Source organism: Harpia harpyja, chromosome 6 (assembly GCF_026419915.1).
Source record: "Harpia harpyja isolate bHarHar1 chromosome 6, bHarHar1 primary haplotype, whole genome shotgun sequence".
NCBI classification, from domain to species: domain Eukaryota; kingdom Metazoa; phylum Chordata; class Aves; order Accipitriformes; family Accipitridae; genus Harpia; species Harpia harpyja.
In genome coordinates, this window is record NC_068945.1 from 13,499,021 (window position 1) to 13,524,319 (window position 25,299).

The window sequence follows — 25,299 nt, forward strand, 5'->3', positions numbered from 1 at the left end:
TGGCCAACGGTGTATTCCATACCATGGGACGTCCCATCTAGTTTAGGAACAGGGAAGTGGGGGCAGGGATTCGCCGCTCGGGGACTGGCGGGGTGTCGGTCGGCGGGTGGTGAGCAATTGCACTGCGCATCATTTGTACATTCCAATCCTTTCATTATTGCTGTTGTCATTTTATTAGTGTTATCATTATCATTATTAGTTTCTTCTTTTTCTGTTCTATTAAACCGTTCTTATCTCAACCCACGGGTTTTGCTTCTTTTCCTGATTTTCTCCCCCATCCCACTGGGTGGGGGGGAGTGAGTGAGCGGCTGCGTGGTGTTTAGTTGCTGGCTGGGGTTAAACCACGACAACATGGTTTTAAAGGAATGTCTTTTTTAGGACACTAGCCCTGACAGAGTTAGAATTTAGCAGGAAGTTTCTAGGAAAAATTGTGAAGCCTACCAGGGAGGTTATGTCTTCACCTTCGCTGTCTACATCAAAAAGTTCTCTCTTCAGAATGGTTGCAGCCATGCACAATGCTGGAAAATGATACCTTCTTCTTTGGTGGCTGTTTCCTGTTTCTAACTCAATTTCCTGATTCCTAGCCATGATACCTCCCAGGGTCACAAGTGTACTCTAGATGTGCCAGAAAAACAAGGTTGGAGAAATCATTCTGCTATTAGGGTTAATGAATATATTTGAGCTTTCATTTTCAATAATTTGAATAGCAAGATAACCTGACAAAAAATTGTAAGTACGGTTGTTCTATACATACACAAAACATTGGCATGTTAGCAACACATCATAAATGATGGCATTTCTAACACTGTCTTTGGTCTCTTTCTGTCATCAAGAAAATTCTCTGAATAAACAAGTGTATTGGTGTCATTTCCCTGGCTAGTGTGCCATGCAATGTGGATACAGTTATAGAAAGCTCTAACTCCACTAAAGCTTGGCATTTTACCAAACTCAGTAAGTGAAGTCAATGGTAAAATGCACAAGGGCACCAATAAGCAGTATTGAGTAGGAGGGACCCAGCTCTATACCTTCTGCCTTAGGGAAAATTTTATTTTTCAGGCACTGGCTTATAATCATCCTTCCCTGAAATGAGAGGTAAAACTAAGAGTGTAAAATCTTATTCTACACTTCCCCCTGCCATCCTTTCCATTCCGTCTTTATTGATTAAAGAAACATTCATTGTTTTTTAAATTGTTTTTTTAAGCATTGGCTTCTGGGGCTTTAAGAATCAATGCACTTGCTGCAAGTACTGGATGCAAGGTTGCTACTGAATTTATCTGTGAAATGTACCATGATTGTGTTCCCAATTTATGAAAGTTCTTCCTTTCCGCTGCATAAATGAGTATGTTATCATTTGGCTGCCTTGAGATGTGCCTGCAAAAGTGGAAGAGCATAAGCAAGAGAGACATGCTCAAAGAACAAGAAACATCTATTCAGTTGTACATTTAACTGTGTAGTGAACAAAACAATTTAGAAGTTTCAGAAAGTGGCAAACTGCATTCTAACTCAGATGCGTGATAATGGGACTTGATCTGATGGGCCATGACACCTCTCCCTAAGCTCTGTGATGCTGGCTTCTAATCCAGGCAACGAGGAAGCACCTCCAATGATTTTCAGTTCTTTATCCTCGCAAATGTGAACTTCAGCTTAATCATCAGAACAGATGCTGCTTTTTCACTCTGAGAAGAAGGATAATTTAGAGTCCCCAGCCCAAGGCTTGCAAAAATGACTCATGATTTTGAGTACCCTCTCTAAACTGTATAAAGAGTAAGCACATGCCTGCAGGAGAAATTCAGGTGCTCTTTAAGACACTGCAGACTGAAGTTGCAGCAAAGGCAGCATCCAAAATTCGGAGTGATTGGAAACTCTTGGTCTCTTTTATGGTACTCCTAACAGTGTGGTAAATTGTGGTACATAGATGATACAACATAGACCTGAACTGTGGATCCCCCTTGCTACAGGATGTTCTGAAAGCTGAATGTTTATGTGCAATCAATGTTTATATGGAAAAAATCATAGAAGAAAAATGCAAGAGAGCTCTTAAACTAAAAAGTTTTGTCTCAGGAAGTCTCTGAGCTGCAGATTACTGGAAGTTGGGAGAGTAGCACAGTGTCATTATGTTTGGCCCATTCCCATTGTCTTCCCTAGGTATCTGTCGTTGGTCACCACTGCAGACAGGATGCACTAGGCTGACTTTTGGGCTGATTTAGTACAGCTGCTCCTGCATTACGTTAATAATACATGTAGACAAAGATCAGTTCTTATTTATTTTACTTACCTATGATTTGATAGTGATGGTAACACAAGTCCTTAAAATAGACTTGAATATATAAAGAGAATTTCTTTTATATTCTGCTCATGTTTTATATGAACTTGGATCTTTCGGCTGTGTCTCAGTAATCACAAGAAATCAGAGAGCTGTTTTGTGGATGATAGAAGTGAGGAACTGAGTTGATGAATTGTCAGCGCCAAACATAATACGGGATAGAGTTGAGTGAACCTTCAAAAACAGCTCAGTTACGGAGCCTACAATCCTAAGTCAGTGAAGGCAATGGTGAAGGAAAGTTGGACCCTATCCAATGCTACTTTACTTTTCAAAATGATTGAAATCTGAGAAAAAGAGAACTAAGAGAAGAAACCTCAGAAATCCATTTATATGGAAAGTACTCCTCTCCTTCAACCCACTCTCTCAATTTACATATACATGTCTCTCAGCAGTTAAATCATGCAATTGGACATCTCTGAAACTAAACATCTTTAAGGAAATGTAATCCCTCAGTTTCTGGAAGGTTAGCTTCCCAGTTGTCATGCACCTACAAAATATTGTGGATATGTGAACCACAGAATTTTTTTTAAAGAGGATTTGTACTGTGATCCAGAACTTCTGTAGTGTTAGCGTGAAGCAAAAAAACCCAGACTGATATTATCTTTTGTGAGAAAGAAACTAAAGGTACAAACAAGCTAAGATCCAGATCAGAAGTACTTGTTCTTTGGCACGACTGTAGGTGCCAGCCACTCCCAACAGTAGCACCAGGAGAGACAAAGTGATGACATCTTCCTGTCTTTTCATGCCAGCAATCTTTGCGGTAGCCAGAATGAACAGTGTGTACACTGTATCCACTACACACTGAGAAACTCTGTGACAGGCTGTCATATTAAATATTCTGTGAAGCACTTGACAGGACTGATATTCTGCACCACACCCTGATGCAGAGCTGCATCTTCAAAGAACAATCAAGCTCTTCATTTGCAGAAATGCCACCCATACACAGAAACAAAATTTGACAAGGCCTGATCCGAAAGCCTGGCATGCTCTGACAAACCATGCCAAAACCTCTTGCTGCTTTGGGGTATGGAAGACAACACACTGCCCATACACTCCTTTCTCCATGGTTCTTTTATAAATTAGAAACGGATTCTAATCATCTAGTAATGGTAAATAAGATAATGATAATATGCTCCAGAACCTGATCTTTCAGGATCTTCGCTTCCATAATTCCTGCTAAACATAAAGACATGAATGCAAACATGCGAAACTGCTAATAGTTCAGATATAAACCTGAGACAAAGGTATTCTTAGGAAATCGCATCCACAGGGAAATAATAATATAAAACTGACTATCTACTCTTAAATAACTGTTTTGTAATAATGTAGAGGTGAGTGTATACAGTCTTTTCTCAAGTAAAGCTTCAGGTGAGTTGCTTTTTTCTAAAGGTACAACACAGAACTGAGATTGCAAAGCTAGTGCAGCTTGTGCTTACCCAGACAAGCAAGGGCTTGATAAACAAATTTGCTCAACCATTTCATCCGCACATTTAATGTTTTCACAGGTAGGTCACTTAACGCAAAATACCTCCCAAGCTTTTGGAGGAAATGTAACTGCTGACACAGATTCTGTCCCCTGACATCTGCTACTACATCATAGGTAAGACTATCTCCAGTATCAGGAAAGCCTTCCAACAAACAATCAGCTCCCATTGTAAGAAGTGGGGGTGAAACAGAAGGCATCACAATTTATTTAAATTGTGGGGAACTGACTTCAAAGTTTCATCCTGTCTGCTTCAGAAAGATGTGTTATAGGTGGGACTGTACATACTTACATGGTATCATAATCTAGAAGCATATTTCAGTCCTCCTTATCTCTCATTAGTCACTCCATGTCTGTACAGTAGTTCGAAGATATGGAGTGCTATGTAAGTGCTAAGTATTTGACTGATCACCTGTTACCAGAAACTGACTGAATCTGCTATAGAGAATGAAATACTCTTTTCATTATCCTGAGAAAGAGAAAACCTTCTCGGCCAAGAAGGCAGGGCTGGCACGTTCAACTCAAGGTCATCGCAAGAGTTGCAACTATATCTTCACTTTGACACAGGGACAGAACTGAAAGCACAGTCAGTGAACCAAAGCACGATACTGCGCTGAGCGAACTAAAGTGCTGAATTAATCAGTACATGATCATTCCGTTTATTGTTATTTTCCTACCTGGTTAATTTTCTCTTACCTGAAAGTCAGAAGCCCAAGTGCCTCCAGAGGGTTGGAAAATGTCCATCTCCTCAACACGGCATACATTTCTGATACAGTTGTTCGATCCCAACTGGGTGCACTGCCCAGTACCAGAGGAAGGGAGCAATTTTGATTATTGCAGTAGTAACGATAAAACCATAAGGTCCTTCTCTGTTGCTCTGAGAGTCTGGAAGAGAAGATTAGAAATTCAGTTTGAAATTAAAACCACCTGGAGCTTTGTGTAGCAACAAACTTTATTGTACAGAGGGGCCAAGTCATACAGTACACTGCTTTTCGGCTAAGTAAGTGTTTTCCTTGGGGTAGGATATCATTTTCTGCAGACCAGCTTTTATAAGAAAAGTGATACTTATTCTCTGGATCTGTCAGCCTTGGGTCATATAAAAATGAAGTGTCAAAATACACACATATATGGTTATTTCACTTCCCAAGCACTCTCATTTTTCTTCTCCACTCTCTGTTGTTGTTGGTGTTTGTTTGTTTGTTTTTACTGGGGTTTTCTGACAAAGACAAAGAAGGTGCAGTTATCACCAGATAAATTATTGTTACATCCATCCGCTACACATCATCGCTAATTAACTACTGTAACAACTAGATATACAACACTGCTAGCCATAGCTTTCATTCCTGTCCTTGCTTTGACTGTTTAATGCAGGTGTGTCTATTTTTAGTGTATTTGCATTTAAAATAGGGTTTAGACACATCCATGCACATACGCAAGAACATGAGTGCATGTGTATGCACACACACACACAGAGTACGATTATCCCTAGCACTGGTATGAGTTTGGAAAAGGGAAGGAAAGCTCCCAGCAGCTTTTATGTCTGTTCTCAAGGCCTAGCATGCCATGCTTCTCTGTACTCACAAAAAAGGATGCAATGCCAAATTTCTCATAGAGATATTAGATATCTAAATGACCTACTGATGAAATGGTCAGTCACCATACCATATTTCAACAGTGAGAAATGCCTCAGAATAATTTTTGCTATATATCCTCTAGTTTGTCAACAATTCAGATGTCTTTGCCTCATGCACATTAAATCCTAGGTTTTGATACCATCAGAAAATAGAAAAAGAAATTCCCTGTGAGAGACAAGCTCAGACAACCTCCTTAATTTGATACCAGAGCCTTCAAAAGCAAGCTTTGAGAGTGCAAGCTGATCTCCAGTTCACAGAAATCATTACTGAAACCAAGAGGAGCATTGGTTTTATTGGTCATACTTGACCAGATTGGTGATCCATCTACTTAATAACATAACATAACTGTGACTTTAAACGAACTTACATATTTCAGAGCAAGGTGTGAGAAACCTTGTAGAAGGCAGTTAAGTAAATAGTTTGTTGCCAGTCAAGGATTTCATTATCCAGATGTGTAAACAGGGCTCAAAATCCAAGTGTTTACATTCTTTCCAAGGTCATCTTCCTTCTATTTGCAATGCTTTGGGACATTCTTGGCCAAAAAACTATCTTAGCCCTGCTCTAACTGTCAAGATTGTGGCTTTCACAACTCATAGCAATGAGTTCCTTTGGCTTTGTATGCCCTAAAGAACTGTTCTTTGTAATTTTGAATTGCCAAGCATTGAGGAACAGAGAATGGTGGTACAAAGATGGGCATGTTTTTTACTGTCACAAGAGTAAATGTTTATTTCTTTCCTTTAGGAGAATAAGCTCATAAATGTAAGCAGAAGATGAACCTAGCTGTGATACAAATTCTGTCATGACTTTCAGTAATAATTTCAAGAACAGTATAATTTTGGTAACCATTACAAGAAACAGTTTCAGAATTCACAGCATGTCTATTGTGACAATAGATATATATCTTTGTGTTTGTGTGAAAAAGTCACACAGGGAAAGAGATAAAAGTAGGCCTAAGATTTTATTGCCTGTCTGGTTATCTTATGCATTTGGATGGTATTCTCCAGGACAGTTCAGCTAAAGGACCCTTTTTATATGTTGACTTTAAACTGAGATTTAAGCTTTCAAACAGCATCCTCCAAACTAGACAATCTGTTGTTCAGATTAAAGCAGCTAAAGCCTCTACTGAGCTTGCAAAGGGAGATAAGAAATCAATCCTTGTATCAGGTTTTCTAAATAACAGATTTCTCCCTCTGACTTTACTCCAGAGGCAATGCCATTTTCTCTTTCCATGTTTTAAAGATCAGAGATGAAATTAAAGGTTGGGTGGGGTAGGGTTTTTTAGGTTTTGATTTTAAGTTTCTTAGTTGTAACAAAAAATTACATATACATGTAATAGGACATTTAAGATAGATGGTAAGAAGATTTTGCATGCATATAGCATCTGAAGACTGTTATGCTAATAAGAACATTTCTTTGGCTCAATAGGGATAAAATGCTAACAAACCCTCTTTATTGATAAAAACGTAGTTTATGGGTTTTTTTAGGTAGAGTTGTATCTAAATTTCCCTCCATAGAAAAGCTATATTAAAATATATAGCCTCCTAGTCAACACAAATAAAAATAAAACATCTTAAAACCTAAATAATTCAGTAGTTTTCAGTTTAAAAGTTTTCATTAATCCCTTTAGCTAAATGAGTAAAACAATGTCTTTGAAAGCTTTGTTAGCTGGTCTTAATTATTACTTTTTTTGTGGGGGAAATGGCAAAAATGAGTTTAAATGCTTCTGAGCTGTTTTTGTTGCTTATGTTCAGTAGCAAAGCAGATAAAGACAAAAGGCAAAAAGAGGAAAGAGCAGCAAAGCTAGCAAATGCAAATTTCTGTCCCCCCAGTGCTGATTCTCACTTGCAAGTTTCTCTCCCGTGGACAGACTATCAAAGTGTGCAGCATCACTGCACTTTTCTAGACCTGTTCGACTATTCACCCAACTGGAAGTAGCCTTTCTAATCACAATTCACAGCAACGGCCCTCTTGTGACGACTGGTAGGCAAACTAGATTCTTACCATGTAAGTGGTGGAAAGGAAAAGGAAAAAGGGAAGCTGAAAGAGACAAAAAAGTAAGGTAGAAGGAAAATGATGAACAAAGGAAAAAAAAATGGTAGAAACAAGACTGTCATCTTCCTGGCTTCAAACCACTCTCTCATCCTTACACTGGGAGCCACTGCACACAAGCAGGCTGTATCACGTTCGAAGAGCAGTCATTATCTCAGGTGGCTAGTTTTCTGGGGTTTGTATTTCAAACACAGTAATCCTGAAAGGAATAAAAGGCTCACATCTGAAATGTTTTCAGAAGTCGGCCAAAGCAGCTGGCAGTAACCGATGAATTCTCTTGGACCTCCCTCTCTTGCCTGGTTTGGTGATGATGCCAAAGATCACACAGCAGCACACAGCGTAGGGCTGTGAGGAGCACAAGAGCCATATAGCAAAGTTCATTTCCTTCAGTCCCATTGATCCCTTCGCTAATCAACATCCAAGAGATGTTGGCCATGGGGACCAGTGATCCGAGCCAGCTACCAGAGGGACAGGTGTCTAAGAGTCAGCTACTGGGAAGACCATATGTCTGGGCCACCTACTGGGAAACTCACGTCCATGTAACAGGAAGAGGCCCAGGTGCCAGCAAACAAATCGGAGTGTGGTTGTGAACCCTGGGGGCTCGCATGTCTGGGTGTCAGCAGCTGGGGAGAGCAGGGAGATCTGGGGCCAGCTACTGGATTAGACTCTCTAAGCACAACTACGGGAGCAATCAAGTATTTTGACACTATATATAAAAATATATATACATATGTGTGTGTGTGTGTATATTCTACCAGCAAACTTTGATCCTGATCAGGCAGAGAGGAGGAACAGGCTGTTTGTGCTGTGTTTTGTGGCGGTGTTGCATGTTTGTGTGTATGCTGGTAAGAGACTGCTTTCTGCCTGTGTTGATTTGTTGGTATTCCTATCAGGAATACACTGTCCACCTCTCTAATGCCTGAACCTGGCGACATGGAGCCACAGCAGCCTTGCATTCATAACACTACTGGATTCAACAGCCTGTAACAAGGACGACCATGCAGCTGCCTGTTTTTAACCATTGTTTCTTCTACCACAGGGTTAAGAACATTTTCTGTCCATTCACATATTTCCTCTGTTTTCAGTAGAAAGAACAGAAGGACCCTGACAGCCTGAGAAAGGTTTCTTGTGTCTTCTAACCACAGACATTCATTTATTTCAAGGTTGTATTTGAGGCTTGTAAACCTGAAGCATCATCATACAGACATATTGCCACTAAAAAGCTACCTAGATTACTCTCCTCATCTTGACATACAAAAAAAAAAAAAAGGGAAGGAAGAGATCTTCAGATGTCATAGTAATAATGTGTTTAGATAACAATATGTTGTTACAAATATTTTTTATGAAAAATCTATCATGACTGAGGAAGGTAAAAATAATTCCTCTGGTACAGATACAACAAAAATTATAGGCTGACAGATTCCTCTAAATCAGAAAGTACTTAAAAATGAAATTCCTTCATTCAAACCCCAAATATGCTATGCTTTACCTTGATGACTCATTTGGTAGACCAGCTTTGCTCATAAGATAAGATAACTGAAAACAACAAACTGTGGAAAAAAACAGGATTACCATTCTATTTCCTTCAAGAACCTGTTATTGAACTTATCAAAGCTGTAACTCCAAGCTGGTGACTTTCAGTAGTCTCTTCCCTTCATATCCCCACAGAACCCCAAATTGTTGTATTAGGGATGTTATAGGGTCTACCCTTGCCTGGGCATTGTAATACCTATTTATGAACCTGTTACCTATGAATTTGTGTATAGCCTTCATGAATCTGATAACACTGTCTACCTCCACAGCTTTGTGACAGCAGATTTTAAAAGTTCACCACTGACTGTCTTAGGAAGTACTTTCTTCCATTTGTTGACAGTTGATCTCCTACTTGTTTCATTGAATGTCCCTAGTTTGAATATTTGATGATTCATGCACCTTGTCCACCACCATCATAATTTTATAAAAATTAATTATACATACAGACACACCCTCTAGTATTCTCTCCAAACTAAGGAGTCCCAGCCTTTTTAGCTTCTTTTGGTCAAGCAGCTGCTTAATTCCTTTAATCATTTTAGTTGTCCTTCTCTGTCCATTTTCCACACCTACTGTGTCCTTCCCAAGTTGTGAAGGCAAGAGCTATGCAGCATACTCAAAATACAGCACATCAAGGTTTTAGACAGAGGTGAAATAGCACATGCTGGCTTTATCTCTACACCCTTCCTGGTGATGCACAATATTTTGTTGGCACTTTTGGCTGTTGCTGCACATTATACTCATGAGTTCAGGGAAATACCAACAGTAATGTCAAGATGTGTTTCCTGCATTGTAACTGCCAGTTCTGGGTTCAGTGTCATGTACAGATGCTTAGATAATTTTTCCTTGAATACATCCCCTTAAATTTACCCATACTGAAGCTCATCTGCCATGTTTTGGCCCAGTTTTGTAAGGTCCTTCTGGATCTTCCCTCCATAGCACAGTGTGTGACAATCTGGCAGAGCTTAGTACCATCTGCAAACCTAGATATTTCCCTGCCCACTTCCTTCTCCATGTCATTGATGAAAATACTGAATAAAACTGGTCCCAGCATTGAGCAGTGAAAGACCCTACTGCTGATTCTTCCACTCTGAAAAGTCAGCATTAAACATCCAATCTTTGCCTTTAACCAGTTTTCCTCTAAACCTGTGGCAACTTCATTTCTTTTAACAATCCAATGTGGAACCTCAGCAAAGGGTTTTGAACATCCAAAGGCTTTGTGTGCACCAAATCCCCCAAAATCCATGCACCCACTGACAACCTTCTAGGACAGCAACAGGTTGGTGAGGCAGGGTTTCTATTCACAGAAGCCAGGCTCTTTCCTGACAAAATACTCTGTACTTAGGCTAAATACTTAAGGATCTTATTCCTTCTTACAGAACCCACCATTTTACCATGACAGAGGTCATATGCATTGGCTTGAAGTTCCCCAAATCACTTCTGGAGCACATTTTACAGGTAGAAATTTTGCTGGCACCTTGCCAGTGCCCTCACACAATGGCTATTCACAATAAAATACTGACGTCCCATTCATATTTAAAAATAAAATAAAAGAACCAAATGACAGATCCCACAGTTAATAAAAATAATCTCACATTCCATCCTGTCTTTTTAAAAGTTGAAGTAAACATCAAATACACCAGCAAGTTTGTCTCTTGCTTTTTCTAAAGAAATTGATTTAAAAAAAACCCCAATCAACCAACATAGAAATCAGCACAGAAAAGTCTCCTTAACAGATACATCATATCACACTCAGAAGGCTGAACTGCCTTTAAGTTATTTAGTTATTGTAGAGCTAATGCACCTTTTGGCCTTTGATGGAGGATTAATTCACACAATTAACTGTGATTGGTATAATGGCTCTCTGTAAACACCTGTGTTCCCAATTCCACCCTGGTCATATCCAAGATTATTTTATACGGTACATAATCCTAATGGATATATAACATACATATAGCTGAGCATACTAATCTGCCTCAGTATATAGTGTTTTGTTTTACTTTGTCTTTATCCACCTTCTGTGAAAGCTAAACTTTTTATACTTCTTTCCTTACTTATAACTTGACATAGATTGTTTTAATGATTATATGCTATTTAACTACTATATACAAAGTCTGAGTGTATTATTACTTAAGGAAGCTGATTTTCATAGATCCCAAAGGTTTTCTTGCTAATACTGATACAAACTTATTGCATCACCTGAATATCTTATGTTTGGAATCAAAAATTAGTTTCTCACTTCAAAGACGTGAAAAGATATAGTAATAGAAAGGGGAAAACTGGTAAAATACACTGCCACCTCCAGGGGCTTATTTAGGCTTTGCTGTGATCTATTCTCTCATTTAGAGGTGTCACTTCTCAAATCAATCGAGTTAGGCTCCTTCAGAGGAAAATTTTGGTTTTGAAGAATTGGATACATTTAATTGTGACCAATAAGGTAAGCACAGCAAACGAAGAATCAGCAGGGCTAGCTGGGTGCAACTTACAGCAAGAGAGAATGTATCTGTGAAAGTCTTGCAACGTGCTTCAGGCAGTCTTTGGTTGGCTCTTCAAGATCACCTCTTCTTTCTTCAGGTTCAGGTTTAATGAACTCCAAATTAGTTTCTGGAAAGTCAATCTTGAAAAGAAAAGGAAGGAAAAGGAAGGAAAAGGAAGGAAAAGGAAGGAAAAGGAAGGAAAAGGAAGGAAAAGGAAGGAAAAGGAAGGAAAAGGAAGGAAAAGGAAGGAAAAGGAAGGAAAAGGAAGGAAAAGGAAGGAAAAGGAAGGAAAAGGAAGGAAAAGGAAGGAAAAGGAAGGAAAAGGAAGGAAAAGGAAGGAAAAGGAAGGAAGGAAAAGGAAGGAAGGAAAAGGAAGGAAGGAAAAGGAAGGAAAAAGGAAGGAAGGAAAAGGAAGGAAAAGGAAGGAAGGAAAAGGAAGGAAAAGGAAGGAAGGAAAAGGAAGGAAGGAAAAGGAAGGAAAAGGAAGGAAGGAAAAGGAAGGAAAAGGAAGGAAGGAAAAGGAAGGAAAAGGAAGGAAGGAAAAGGAAGGAAAAGGAAGGAAGGAAAAGGAAGGAAAAGGAAGGAAGGAAAAGGAAGGAAAGAAAAGAAAAGAGGAAACGAGAAAGGAAACGAGAAAGGAAACGAGAAAGGAAACGAGAAAGGAAACGAGAAAGGAAACGAGAAAGGAAACGAGAAAGGAAACGAGAAAGGAAACGAGAAAGGAAACGAGAAAGGAAACGAGAAAGGAAACGAGAAAGGAAACGAGAAAGGAAACGAGAAAGGAAACGAGAAAGGAAACGAGAAAGGAAACGAGAAAGGAAACGAGAAAGGAAACGAGAAAGGAAACGAGAAAGGAAACGAGAAAGGAAACGAGAAAGGAAACGAGAAAGGAAACGAGAAAGGAAACGAGAAAGGAAACGAGAAAGGAAACGAGAAAGGAAACGAGAAAGGAAACGAGAAAGGAAACAGAGAAGAAAAGCAAAAAGAAAAGCAAAAAGCGAGAAGCAAAAAGAAAAGAAAAGAAAAGAGAAAAGATAGATGTCTTTTTAGGAATGTGTATTCTCAGATACAACTGTCAATAAATGTTTTCTTGGATTTGTACAGGAAGTATACAAAATATGAGAGAAAGAAGAGGGCATAATTCTTTGAGGGTGTTCACTGTATGTAATATATTACTTAAGTATGTTGGTGATAAACTCAGCCAACAAAGATCAGCAGGAGCTTTGTCACTGACTTTCCTAGGAGAATGTCATCCACTGTATTTCAATTTTATTAGAACTCCATGAACTCAAAGCTGAAGTTATTTTTCCATTTTTCCTCCTTTCCTGGTTTTAATGAGATGGTTCTTAAATGTAAAGCTTCGATTAATATAGATTTGTTTGTTTGTTTGGGGTTTTTTTTCCTGAAAAAGTAGGGATAATTCTGATGTGTAGTTTGCCAGTGTAAGAGATAGAAAACAGATTCCTGATTTCACTTCTGGCTGTTCAATTTCATATATATTGTACAGCATCTAGCAATTTTTCATTCTTTACACTTACATATGGGTGTCAAAAATTTAGGATAATGTTTTTAAGATACAGAGAAAGAAAACATTCGACCAAAATTAAAAAGCTTGAGGTGCTTGATAATCTGAACACAGACTTTTCTGAAAATTCAGGTTGTTCTTCAAAATTCAGCTCAATTTGGTTTATTAACGCACACCATAATCTCTTATCTATCTATATTTTTTTAATGTATGTATTTGATATGCATCACTCTTCTAACGGTTAACAAAGTTATTCCCTACAAAACCTAAGTGTCTTGTCGGTCACATCAGAAAAGCTATCTTTATGACATTTCCAGCATGTTCACAAATCATGATACTTTCACATGCATGGAAATAACTGAAAATGAGGTGATCCTCCTGTTCTGTTTCTTTCAGCAGAGAGAGATTATGATAAATTAATAGCCATTTACTGTCTCAACTTCCCTTTATTATTAATAGGGGGAGCTATTTTAAGGTGTCGTCTTTGACTGAACTCCTCAGACTAGAAAATCCCCATTTGCTTGTCTATTAAAAATAGGCTATTTTTAGGCCAGCCTCATTTATCTGTATTATCTGCTTTTACATGTCATTTGCTAATAGTCATTCAGCTTTTTAGTACAGAAAACAATTGGCTTTGCCCTTGAAATATCCAGTTGCTAATTTAACCTGGAAAGGTGACAAAACTACCCCATAGACCTAATGCATTTTCAATACTGTGAGCACCATTCTGCCCAGAATGAGTGGGCGCTCAGCATGTAGTCATCAAGGGAGAGCTATAATGATGCATATTGACAATTGCTTGTAGCCACTTCCTTTACAAATCCTTTATGCTATTCAGTCTAATTGAAAGCTGTATGTTACACTTATAATGGCATGCAATTCAATAGTACTCAGAACAAAAGTTCAGATTTGAAAAGGCAGCTGTAAGTAAGGTACCAAATCATTAATCTGTGTCAAAAGTATTTTTGGAACCAAAATTATAACAACAAAATTACCCTAGAAAAACCTTCTCTACCCCTCAGAGGTGATATTTGATATGGAAAGTATCCTACATATTTGCCACTGTGCAGAATTATTGACTTCCATCCATTAAGATTAACATGCTCTCTTTGAGTGGCTATAATGGAAATAGGATTTTTAATTTGTGTGGTCTTGATGAGCTGTGGGAACAATCCTTTTTCTTGCACTTTGTTAGAAAACAACCCTTCCCTTTGCTTTCTTGCTTTCTTACCTGTAATGTTACTGAGGTTGGTGTATCAGTACTGCAGATTCCTGGGGTAATCATTGTTGTTGTAAGCGTACTGTACAATGTCATGCTAAGCAGCACAGTTCCATGAACGAGCCGCCTGCAATACACACAGACAGAAACACTGCATCAGTACTGGAGATGAGGTGAACGGGGTTTATTGAAATTACATCAAAGAACATGAAACTGAATAGCTTAAAATACAAGCAAAAGGAGAACAACCCTTTTACCTTTATGTGGCTAATACAAAACTGGCCTAGATCAGTAGAGGTTGCATACTGATGGCCTCACTGCTATAGTGGCATCAGTGCAGTTGCAGGGATCATGACGCAAATCACACTGCCAAGACATTCGAGGTCAGCTCTGCACTTTACCACTGATGTCTTGTGTAACAGGGGCTGCCATTTAAGCTAGGTGTCAAATAAGGATAATACTGTATTTCTATCTCAAGATTTAATTTTGAGGGCAAATATGTTAGAGATAGTGAAGTGTCAACACACTGTATAAGGTGGAGGGCAGTATACATTTATTCCACAAAAAGAAGCAGCTCATGGCAACCTACTGCAACCAAGAAGGATCTTTGCTGATTTTATGTGTAGATGGCAGGGAAGAGGGAATATGATAACAGTCTCCAAAGAGCTGAAAGCAGTCTGAGTGGGATAGTTTGTACCACATATGCTGCATGTACTTTTTGGACAGATGAAAGATTATGGTCTGAAGTACTAGTCTAAGCACTACATGTACAAGAAAGTCTTATCAGAAACAGGCATGCATGTGGTCTGCAGATAAGAAAACCAGCATGATTTGGCAGGTCAACACAATTCAGTCTAGAGAACTTGAATAAAATCAGAAAGTTCAGGTGTAAATTCTAATCATAACGAATCCACTCAAATTAAGTATACAGCACCCGAATAAAGGAAGATACAGTATGCTGGACTTACCCTTTAATTTGCCCACATCTTAATGGTTAGTGAGGTCAGAAATCTGATTATGTTCAACATCTCTTCTTTTACTGACAAATAATTTCTATTATGATCGTTCCAAGCACGGCTCAGTCAAAACAACTGAGAGAATGAGCTAGATTCTCTTCTGCCCTTTTGCAACAGAAACAGCCAGCCAGGCAGGTGAGTTTTGAGTGCACAGCTTTTACCTGAGATGAGGATCATAGAATCATAGAATCATTTCGGTTGGAAAAGACCTTCAAGATCATCGAGTCCAACCATTAACCATGCCCCCTAAACCATGCCCTGGAGTACCCTGTCCACTCGCTTTTTGAGTATCTCCAGGGACGGTGAATCAACCACTTCCCTGGGCAGCCCATTCCAATGTTTGACAACTCTCTCAGTAAAAAAATTTTTCCTAATATCTAACCTAAATCTCCCTTGCCTTAACTTGAGGCCATTTCCTCTTGTCCTATCTCCAGCCACCTGACAGAAGAGACCAAATCTTAGAGGTACAAGAGAACCCAGATGGACCTTTTGATCCCAGCACGAGTTTGCAACTTTGCTGTAAGAAAGTACCTTTTGAATTGCAAACTGAAATAAATTATTGCTAAGTCATCTGAGGAAGAAATAAGAAACTCCCGCAAAGTCATTTTTATAGTCAACACTCAGTGTAAACCTAATTCACAGCTAATTTTTCTTTCTCACTTCTCAAGCTATTCATGTTGTTAGTGCAAACATTTTATTTTATTGCGAGAACACAGCTCAGGAGGATTAAAGACAAAACCATTTTCTGAAGTTTCTTTTGCAGCTGTAGGTGCATTTGCAGGGGAATGGAGGCAGAGAAAGGAGCTGTGATGTGAACGAGATAGCAATTGGGAAAGCAGTTGTGTGATATGAAGTTTTTCACATTTAGGTCAGTGATGTGAATGTGGAAGTGACCAATGGTGATTCAAAGTTGTTTTTCTGTGATGTGTACTCGGATGCCCTTTAATAAATGAGTCACATCTCTTCAACCACTCCTTTGTTGACATCATAATTTGAACTAATTGGCACTTTTGTTAGAAGGGAGAGGAGTAGCTGAGAACTGAATGAACACAAAGACTAAATTACCCTTTTGAGCTCTCATTACTGCTAATCACTTTCATATTGTGCTCTAAAACTACAGCGGGCTTTAAAAAAGAATACATACAGTGGATTTTTTTTCCTGGGAAACCTGTATAGACAAATACAAGTAGCACAGACCTCAGAGGCACTGTAAATGTGTTTAATCGAGACATTTCCTGAGTTCATTATTTCAACTTATTTGCACCCAGTATGGATGTGGCTACAAACTGCCCAGGAAGATAAGGAAGAATTGGCAGGTGGGCTCCTCAGAGTCCTCAACTAGAGAAACAGCAAGTAAAGCAATGTATCTTCGCGAGACTGAGAAGACTTCACGTGTTAAAGCAGATGACAGAACCTTCAGTAAAACCAAAGACATTAAACAACTTCAACAGTATGGAGATGATATCTCCTAAGAAAACAATGAATTTGTTTTAAAAACTAGACACATAATTATGCCTTTTATACAGAGTAGCCTAATTTATACATTTACAAACAAGTGTGCAACTTATGTGTCTTCCATCAGTAAGTCGCTCTTTGGGCTAAGGCTAGTCTGTAAACACAGGAGGCATTTTTAACAAGATGTGAAGAGGCATTGACAACTGTGAAATACGGTGTATGTTTTTGAGGCACAGCTTTCCCTAGCAAACTTTGGGGCACTGTATGCGCTGCACAGCTAACATTCTTCAGGACCAAGTCTGCTTTTGGACACACAAATGAAACAGTAACAGGGGCCATGCAGGTGAATGAAACAGTAAAAAGATGCATCGTTATTTTTAGAAAAAGGGAAAGAAGCAGGAGAGTGTGCAGGATCCAGTCAGAAAAGGAAGGAGCTAGCATCATGAGCATGATAACCATAACCTTTCCTGAATGGACAGATTCCTCTCTCTATTACCTGGTTCTGCTGATGAGCTCAAGCAGGTCACTCCCCATTCTGCCTGCCAGTTTTTCCCATCTGTAAGGTGATGGTAGTGATACTGACCTTTGTAAAGACTGTATAATGATCACAGCTATAGACAATGGCTTCCATGTAGCATCTTCAGCATCAAGCACATCAGAAGGTGAATAAACAAGTGCTGTTCTGTGCCTACTGCCATTTAGTTATTTATATGTTCATGCAAAACCAGGGCAGATGGAAAGTCCTGGAATTATACGGATTCCCAGCTCTTGTTTATTACCGGAGCTAAAATAAACTTCCCATCTTATTACAGCAGAAAAGGACACTGCTATTTAGGGACAGCTCAAGTAACCCTAACTTAACAAAATCAGCCTTGTGTCCTGAAGTCACATGAGAGACTTCCCTCACCACACCCAGCAAGAAGAAATTTTTGTTGCTTGCTCTGTCTGATTTGGAAATATCAGTTCAAAATAAATTGTGTTGCAAGAATCAGTGAAGTCAGAGCAATGGGCACTGTGGGGGACATTACAACTCCCAGATTTCCCCAAAAGATGGATTGCTGATTTATTAATTAGCTCTGGATCACTAAACTATTCAGCCCAAGAGACAAACATATTTTTCTGATGTGAAGGAACAGAAAGTTGGCACACAGGCTTGCAAACACTTTTTGAACTGCCTTCTGCATCTAATAAGGCTTCTTGATACAGATGCATCATCAAGGGCTTTATCGGCATTGATTTAGGGCCACTATCTAAAAGTCAACTACCTGAAAAGGGTGAGAAATGTGGATAGGCAGGCTCACCTACTGGACAAGTTGGCAGCTACAATCATTATTACCTTGTTCATTCCCAAACGTATATAACATTAGAGTAGAGTTACGGTTTAGACTGGATATACTAGGAAAATAAGAACAAAATATAGTGTAAAAATAATGTAATTATCCCCAAACCTGACATTATAAGCCTCAGAAATTCAGACCTGAGGTTAAATTTAAAGGAAATCCAAAACTGCTAAGCTATAAAAAACCCCATATCTTATGGCCCAAGCAGTCTTAATTCTGCATTGGAATGATACTGTGAAATAACTACTTTATTATAACTACAAATACTACTGAATTCTAGAAAATTCAAATTAGAGATATAATTTTCATCTGCGAAGTAATGCTAAATGTCCTACAGACATTTGTAAGGGCCACATCTTCCATGCCCACAGTTTCTAGTTTAAATAACTTCCATAAATGTGACGGTGCAGAATACAGCAAATACAAAATTATCAGGTTATTCCAAACTTTTAAAACAAATTTGCAGTTTTGTTTCTGATTCTTTCCTAATTTTTGCCCCAAAACATAAAGTTAAAAAATAAGTTTACAAGCAATAATTTTAAGGTAAACAACTACATTTAGGCAAAGATTGGAGAATATTTACAGGCAGTCAGTTTTGTAAAGAGTGAGACTATTTCTACAGAAACATGTAAAGTTGATAAACAGTAATCCCAACACACATTTGATAAGGAGTGTAGTGGTTGCCATCTATATCCATCAGCTAGTCATGTTATCAATCAGCACATTACAAGACAACTGTCAGAATAGTGAGAGATATTACTAGAATTCAGGAAATAATGTAAATTAAGCAAATTTAAAATTCACTAAACATCTATTCACTGACAAGTCTTTAATGACAACAACAAACCCCCCAAAACTAAAATTAAACAGGCCAAATTCTTGGGAACATTTTTAGGTATGGTGTGGTTTCAACATGGGCAAGGTAAGGAGAAGAGATTGCAATAAGAAATGCTAAAGAATAAGTAATATGCTTTATTTAAACAGTTGGGGTTTGCTTCTACTTTTTTATATATTTCTCATACCCTCTCTTTAGTCACTATTTTTTTAGAAAAGAACTGGAGTGTTAAAATCTCAGAAAATAGCTACAGCCCTTTGATCTGGCAAGGGACTTTGACATGGTCTTGCCCAAAAGCATGAGAAACTCTTCACACTTCTTGAAACAGATGAAAGGAATTTGTATACTTTAGATGTTAAAATAAGTTCAGTCTTTCTTAATCTTCAGTTCAAATTAAACATAAAGAATTAAACTATGAAGGACAACAGCAACCATAAAATGACAATAACCATTTTGGAAGAGAAAATAGATATCAAATTTACAGAGAGGAGTTAATTCAGAGCCTTTTAAAATAAAGTGTTCTTTTGCCCTAGGTCATTCAAAGATCAAGATTCCTAAGTAATATCTGGGAATAACCCAAAACTGATTTTTTTTTTTTTCCCCTTCTCTTTTTAACATAAGCCACAAACTGCTTGAACAGAATTCCTGTGTTTTTTATCAGAATAAGATCTAATGGGACAGAAATGAGGAACTGTATTTTTAAAATGTTTGACTCACTTTCTTTTTCCAATGTTTAACAAAAACATATATATATATATATATATATACACACACATATTTTTTTTTAACAAGCATCTGAATAGAGAAAAAGAGGCCACTATTTGTTCTTATGCTGACCCTGAGAAGAATGGCTCAGTGATCAACTAGGACAAGGATTTGAACAAGGATGTTTGACGACCCAGGCAAATATCTCAGGGCTACTGGTTTCTTCAAAGAGCTTATTTCTGTCCTTTCCTTTATAAATTAAACCCTAGACATGAGAATGTTAAGACTTTTTTAGAACTCAAATTCACCTTTGAGAAAAGTTTTGTTTTGAGAAAGTGATATTTTCCAAGTTAGAAATGTTTTACCAAAGATTTTCTGGTCAGATTTCTTTAATCTCTTTATATACATTTACAGAGTTTGCTCATTTAGAGACCCTAATGCCATAACCTTTGCAATAATACAAAGTACTCTTGACACATTAGCATGACACTACAGGTACAAATCTTTTCTTGGTACATACTTTCAAGTTCAGAAGTACTCTGAAATTGAAATAAGTCTTGAAGTTAGTTGCATTCCAGCAGTGAGGGGAGTGAAGTTGGGTTCATTGCTCAGTTCATTAATGTTTTCCATGAAACTGCTGAGTCAAATAAAACAATTATTAACTTTTAAATTTTTTTTGTGGAGCAGGAAACAGCCTCTCAAAGTCTTACTGTTGCTTTTCAATTACTTCAACTAACTGATAGCATTACCTATTGAGAATCGCCTGACAGTTTTAATCCTGCTACTTTCTAAGTAGGTAACCCTGAGAGCTAGTTTACCAAAAAAAAATCATGATCTTCCAAAGAAAAGGAAAAGCGGGCTGGGTGAATGTTCAGATATTTTCAAGTTTCGCATTTCAGAAGGAATTTCAGAGCTATCCTTATTTTTAAACCAGTCTATCAATTGAAATCATGGTGAATGAATAATTCTGTGGAGTCATGGTTGGCTAAAAGAGGAAAAAGCATTTAGGCTTCTTTGTAATTACTTAGTAATAACATAGTAATTACTATAATTGTAACACAGCTATCAGATTAGGAGGTGTTGAACATGCTATTCCTAAATCATTCCTCCCCAACAACTCAACTTTTATTTCTGCTTTGAAGGGTCATTTCAGCAATGATCTTTACAATTATACAGCAGATGAAAGGAAAGTAGCCCTCTATCCCCTTCATTGTGTTGGTCATGTGTACCCTGAAAGAATGGAGTCATTTTTCAGCAAAATTTTCAAAACTGCCTGGATGATTTGGAGATCTACCTAATGAAAATCAACATGCTTGCTCCCATGGTGTACATTTAAAAAATATATATCACAGGGAGCTAAGGGCTTTCGGATCTTCCAAAAATTGTTCCTTTGGGACTTGAACCATGAAAAATAAGAAAACCTCTAGTACAACACAGGTCCTCAAGAACAGGATTCTCACATATCCCATTAACCTCCAAAGGTGCCTAAGTATTCCTCAATTAAATTATTATGCCTAATGCTCTGCTTCTGAATGTAGTCAGCACATATCAACTTGCTGGGGACATCTTAACAGTCCAACCCATTTTCCAGTGTTTTAAGCCTCTCAGCTTAAAAGTTCAATGGAACCCAAGGTCTTTCAAACATAGTAAATTCATACATGCAATCAGATTTTTTGGTTTTGTTTTGTTTTAAATGATGTTTGCCACCATATGGAGAAGTAGATGAAGATGTCTCAAGATGAGGAAAGAGTTATAGCTTAGAGATGGATGATAATGCAGAAACCTATGGGCAATAGATGGATACATTCAAGCCCCAGAGGGCATGCAGGGCTATGGAGTCTAAATAAAAACTAAGTATCATTGTAAAGGCTTGGTCTAAACTCAGATGTCTGAGTGCTACTAAGATATATTTAAAGCACTGCAGAAAATTTACCTTAGATGTCTGTTTATGCATCACTGCAGAGATATTCAAGGCTACAAGTATCTCTAAACCACTGTTACATTGTATGCCGTGTAGAAAGAAGAGGTTAAAAAAGACGAGAAATCTTCTAAAGTGGTGTGTAGAGGGAAAGGTGCTCATTGTGGTCATCCCTAACTGCCCCACTCTGAGCAGAATGAATGGGTGTGAAAAGAGAATGCAGACTGAAAAAAACCCCAGCCATTGTTAACAAGAAGCTATGCTGAGAAGGATTTTGCAAAGCTACAGGAAAGGGTACAGCAAGGCCTTTCAACAGGCCTGGGGAACCTTATTGTAAGAGTTAAACAGTTACATAAGCCAAGTTCAAAACCAATACATTGGAAAGAAAGAAAATCTTATGGATGGGGCTCTTACCGGCACATCAAGAGCAGTTTACTGTAAGTGACTGTCTCAGTCTTATTACAGCAAGGTCCTGAAATGAGTATTTCTGTCTTTTTATATTTCTCCCAAGTTGAGTGCAATACTGTTTAAGAATGGTCTTCTCTTAAGCTGTTGTACAAAACTAAACTTACTCTTTTGGATACAATGGGGAGCATGTCCAAGCAAGCACTTCTGTATTTTTAGAGGCGCTGTTTACTCCAAGTAGTTTTACTGTCAGCATAGTTTCCCTCGGAAGAGCCTTTATTCGTAGAGGAAAGTTGATTCTAAAAGAAAATCAGAAAAAAGAAAAATAAAAGTTAAAAAAATTGAGCATTGTTACCACAAGTGAGTTCTTTCTACATTTTTCTAGATGCCTTAACACATATCAAGCTGTAAATTACAAGAGTTGCACTCTGAAGGAAAATGCAACTGACAGGTCCCTTCAACATATTGATGAGTATTGCCATCCATTAATTTGGGTCATAGTATTTGAGAAGAGGCATATAAAAATTCATTCACTTCAGTGGTAACCACTAGAGCTGACATAGGTGGGAAAAGCTTAGTTAAACTTTTATTTTAGAATTACCTTATCAATGAAGGGCTATTTCAGAATAAGCATCTCCTAAGTGTGAATTGTAAACCAATAGTTATTTGCTGTCTTGTGTCTTCGGAGGAAAACACTACTTAAGAAACTAACATTTGCTTGTGAGTAGAGTACGATAATCATTCTCTTCTTCAAATGTGCTTTCCCTGTCCCATGCCCTCTTCCTCACTCATAATTAGAAACAATTGGGAAACTGAACTGGTTTACAGGCTATAGATAGCTTGTTCTGTCTTTTTCACTTACAGGCCAACAACTTGGCCCATGGTACATAAAACTGTTCAATGAAGGGTTACACTTAACTTTAAGGCATCATTAATGCTGTGAAGAGACAAAAATAAAAAATCAAGACATGCATTTTCTAATACAGACAATTGTTAAAACTCCTTGTGAACCTGGAACGATGAAAAAACTCACAATATCCTCACTGCAGAATGCAAATGCTTGCCAGACTTTCGCTAGGACACAATATATAGCATTACCAGATGTACACCAGTAGGAAAAGAACCTAGAAACTTTGACAAGAGTTAGACATCCCAAGAGTTAAAGTATGGGTCAGAGAGGATTAAAGTTTCCCTTCCAGTGACATGTGATGCACAGAGAAGGGGAATATCTGTATTGCTTTTAAGAACTTCGATTAATGCATATCTGAGCTTACCCAGTTGGTATTATCCTTTCTGACAGCATGAAGCTGAGTCAAATGGATGACTAAGAAGAAGAAGAAGAAATGGAACAGTGGCCAGAAATAAGACACCCTGTGGGTGAACAGTTTCAACAGTAGTTGAGAAGAACAGAGAAGCTACTCACTGATAAGGTGCTATTCACAGATGTTAGATAAAGTTATACAGATGGTTTCTAAGGCCAAGGGGCTAATACCATAAGAGCACTCAACACAGAAGACCTCTGGGGCAATGCAGGCTTTGCCCTGTGAGAGTATAAACAAAACAGACAAGCCAAACAAAATATGGAGAAGAGGGAAGCCCAAAGCCCAGAAAGTATCTGAGGTGATGAATGGTATGGCTTAATGTTAATTGCAGATTTCATGTCCATAGGTTTAACATAAATTGCAGAGGATGGAAAAAGAAGAGATGGTGTGTGCTGGTAGTACGGATGGACCAACTAGCTCAGTCAGTAAAGCATGGGACTCTTAATCCTGGGCTCATGGGTTCGAGCCCCATGTTGTGCGCCAAAAAGGACTGTCATGGTTTAACCCCAGCTGGCAACTAAGCCCCACACAGCTGCTCGCTCGCTCACTCCCCCCTGCTCCAGTGGGATGGAGGAGAGATTCAGAAGGATCAAAGTGAGAAAACGCATGGGCTGACATAAAGACAGTTTAATAGGTAAAGCAAAAGCCGTGCACACAAGCAAAGCAAAACAGGGAATTCATCCACCACTTCCCATGGGCAGGCAGGAGTTCAGCCATCTCCAGGAAAGCAGGGCTCCAGCACCCCTAACGGTGACTTGGGAAGACAAATGCCATCACTCCAAACGTCCCCCCCTTCCTTCTTCTTCTCCCAGCTTTATACACTGAGCATGACGTCCTGTGGTCTGGAATATCCCTTGGGTCAGTTGTCCCGGCTGTGTCCCCTCCCAAATCCTTGTGCCCCCCCAGCCTCCTCGCTGGTGCGGTAAGAAAAGCCGAAAAGGCCTTGACTCTGTGTAAGCACTGCTCAGCAGTAATGAAAATGTCCCTGTGTTATCAACACTCTTTTCAGCACAAATCCAAAACACAGCCCCATACTAGCTACTATGAAGAAAATCAACTCTATCCCAGCCAAAACCAGCACATGGTGGAATAAATATATTAAGAGCAACCAGCTAAGACAAAAGAAAGAAAATAATTAAGAGGTCTCAGTCATTGAAAAATGAAACTGATGAAAAAATAAGGGGGACAACTTTTGGTCTCTACACATCACATGCTAGATATATCAGCCTGTTCAAACTCTGCACCAAGTTGACAATCACACTTTCAAAAATAACACACAAGTTCTAAAGCAAAAAATATACTCTTAAAAAAGGACAAACAGAAGAAACACTAAACAAAGCAACCTCCTTAGGTATCAAATGATTCCCATCTTTTCTGAGAACATTCTGGGAAAGACTAAATATGATGAAAGACTTCAACAGAAGCTCATGTTTAAACACAAAAACCTATCAAGTTAAAGTTCAGACAATAACTGGTTAAAACACTTGAAAACACAAACTAAATACATGAAAATCAGCAAATAAAGCAAGTTTTGTCTTTGTTAGTGTTGTGGTTTAACCCCTGTCTTCCTAGACGCCTAATCAACAAAACACCACTCTCCATTTTTCTGCTTTGTTCGAGTCAATCCTAATCTAAGATCCCAACTCATTTTGAATTATTTTTCAGCCTGATTGATCCCTAACTGTATAGAGAATATTTGACTTCCTAATGTAATAGAAGCTCCTCCTGCTGATGTTTTACCACATGCATTTTCAATGGCTGTGATCAACTGAAAATAGCACATGGGTTAGAACAAAAGTAGCACTTTAACTCAAGGCAAGAGACTTTACAAAAAAGAAATTGTCTCCTCTGTAAACTTTTTATGCAAACATATTCCCTTCTGTTTCCAAAAGGTGATGTTATAGCCAAAAGATAACTAAGAGTGAACATTGCTTGGTCGCAGTTTTGAGTGACTCGGACTTCGTACGATAGAAAACGGTGCCACTTGATGACATGGAAAAAACAATTGCAGTAATACGTACGTCATTAAAATTCTCTATTTTTTAATCAATTCCAGCTTGAAT

The 25,299-nt window shown here is 38.4% G+C and overlaps 1 protein-coding gene across 1 annotated transcript in view; it reads right to left on the minus strand.

Moving 5' to 3' along the window:
• PIK3C2G (phosphatidylinositol-4-phosphate 3-kinase catalytic subunit type 2 gamma) overlaps nt 1–25,299 on the minus strand; it is a 211,250-nt gene that overhangs the window by 119,873 nt on the left and 66,078 nt on the right. The window contains exons 13-16 of the mRNA XM_052790705.1: nt 22,082–22,213; nt 14,253–14,367; nt 11,506–11,636; nt 4,503–4,691 (exon numbers count right to left, since the gene is read on the minus strand). Coding sequence (XP_052646665.1) covers nt 4,503–4,691; nt 11,506–11,636; nt 14,253–14,367; nt 22,082–22,213 — 567 coding nt within the window. The remainder of the gene's footprint in view (nt 1–4,502; nt 4,692–11,505; nt 11,637–14,252; nt 14,368–22,081; nt 22,214–25,299) is intronic.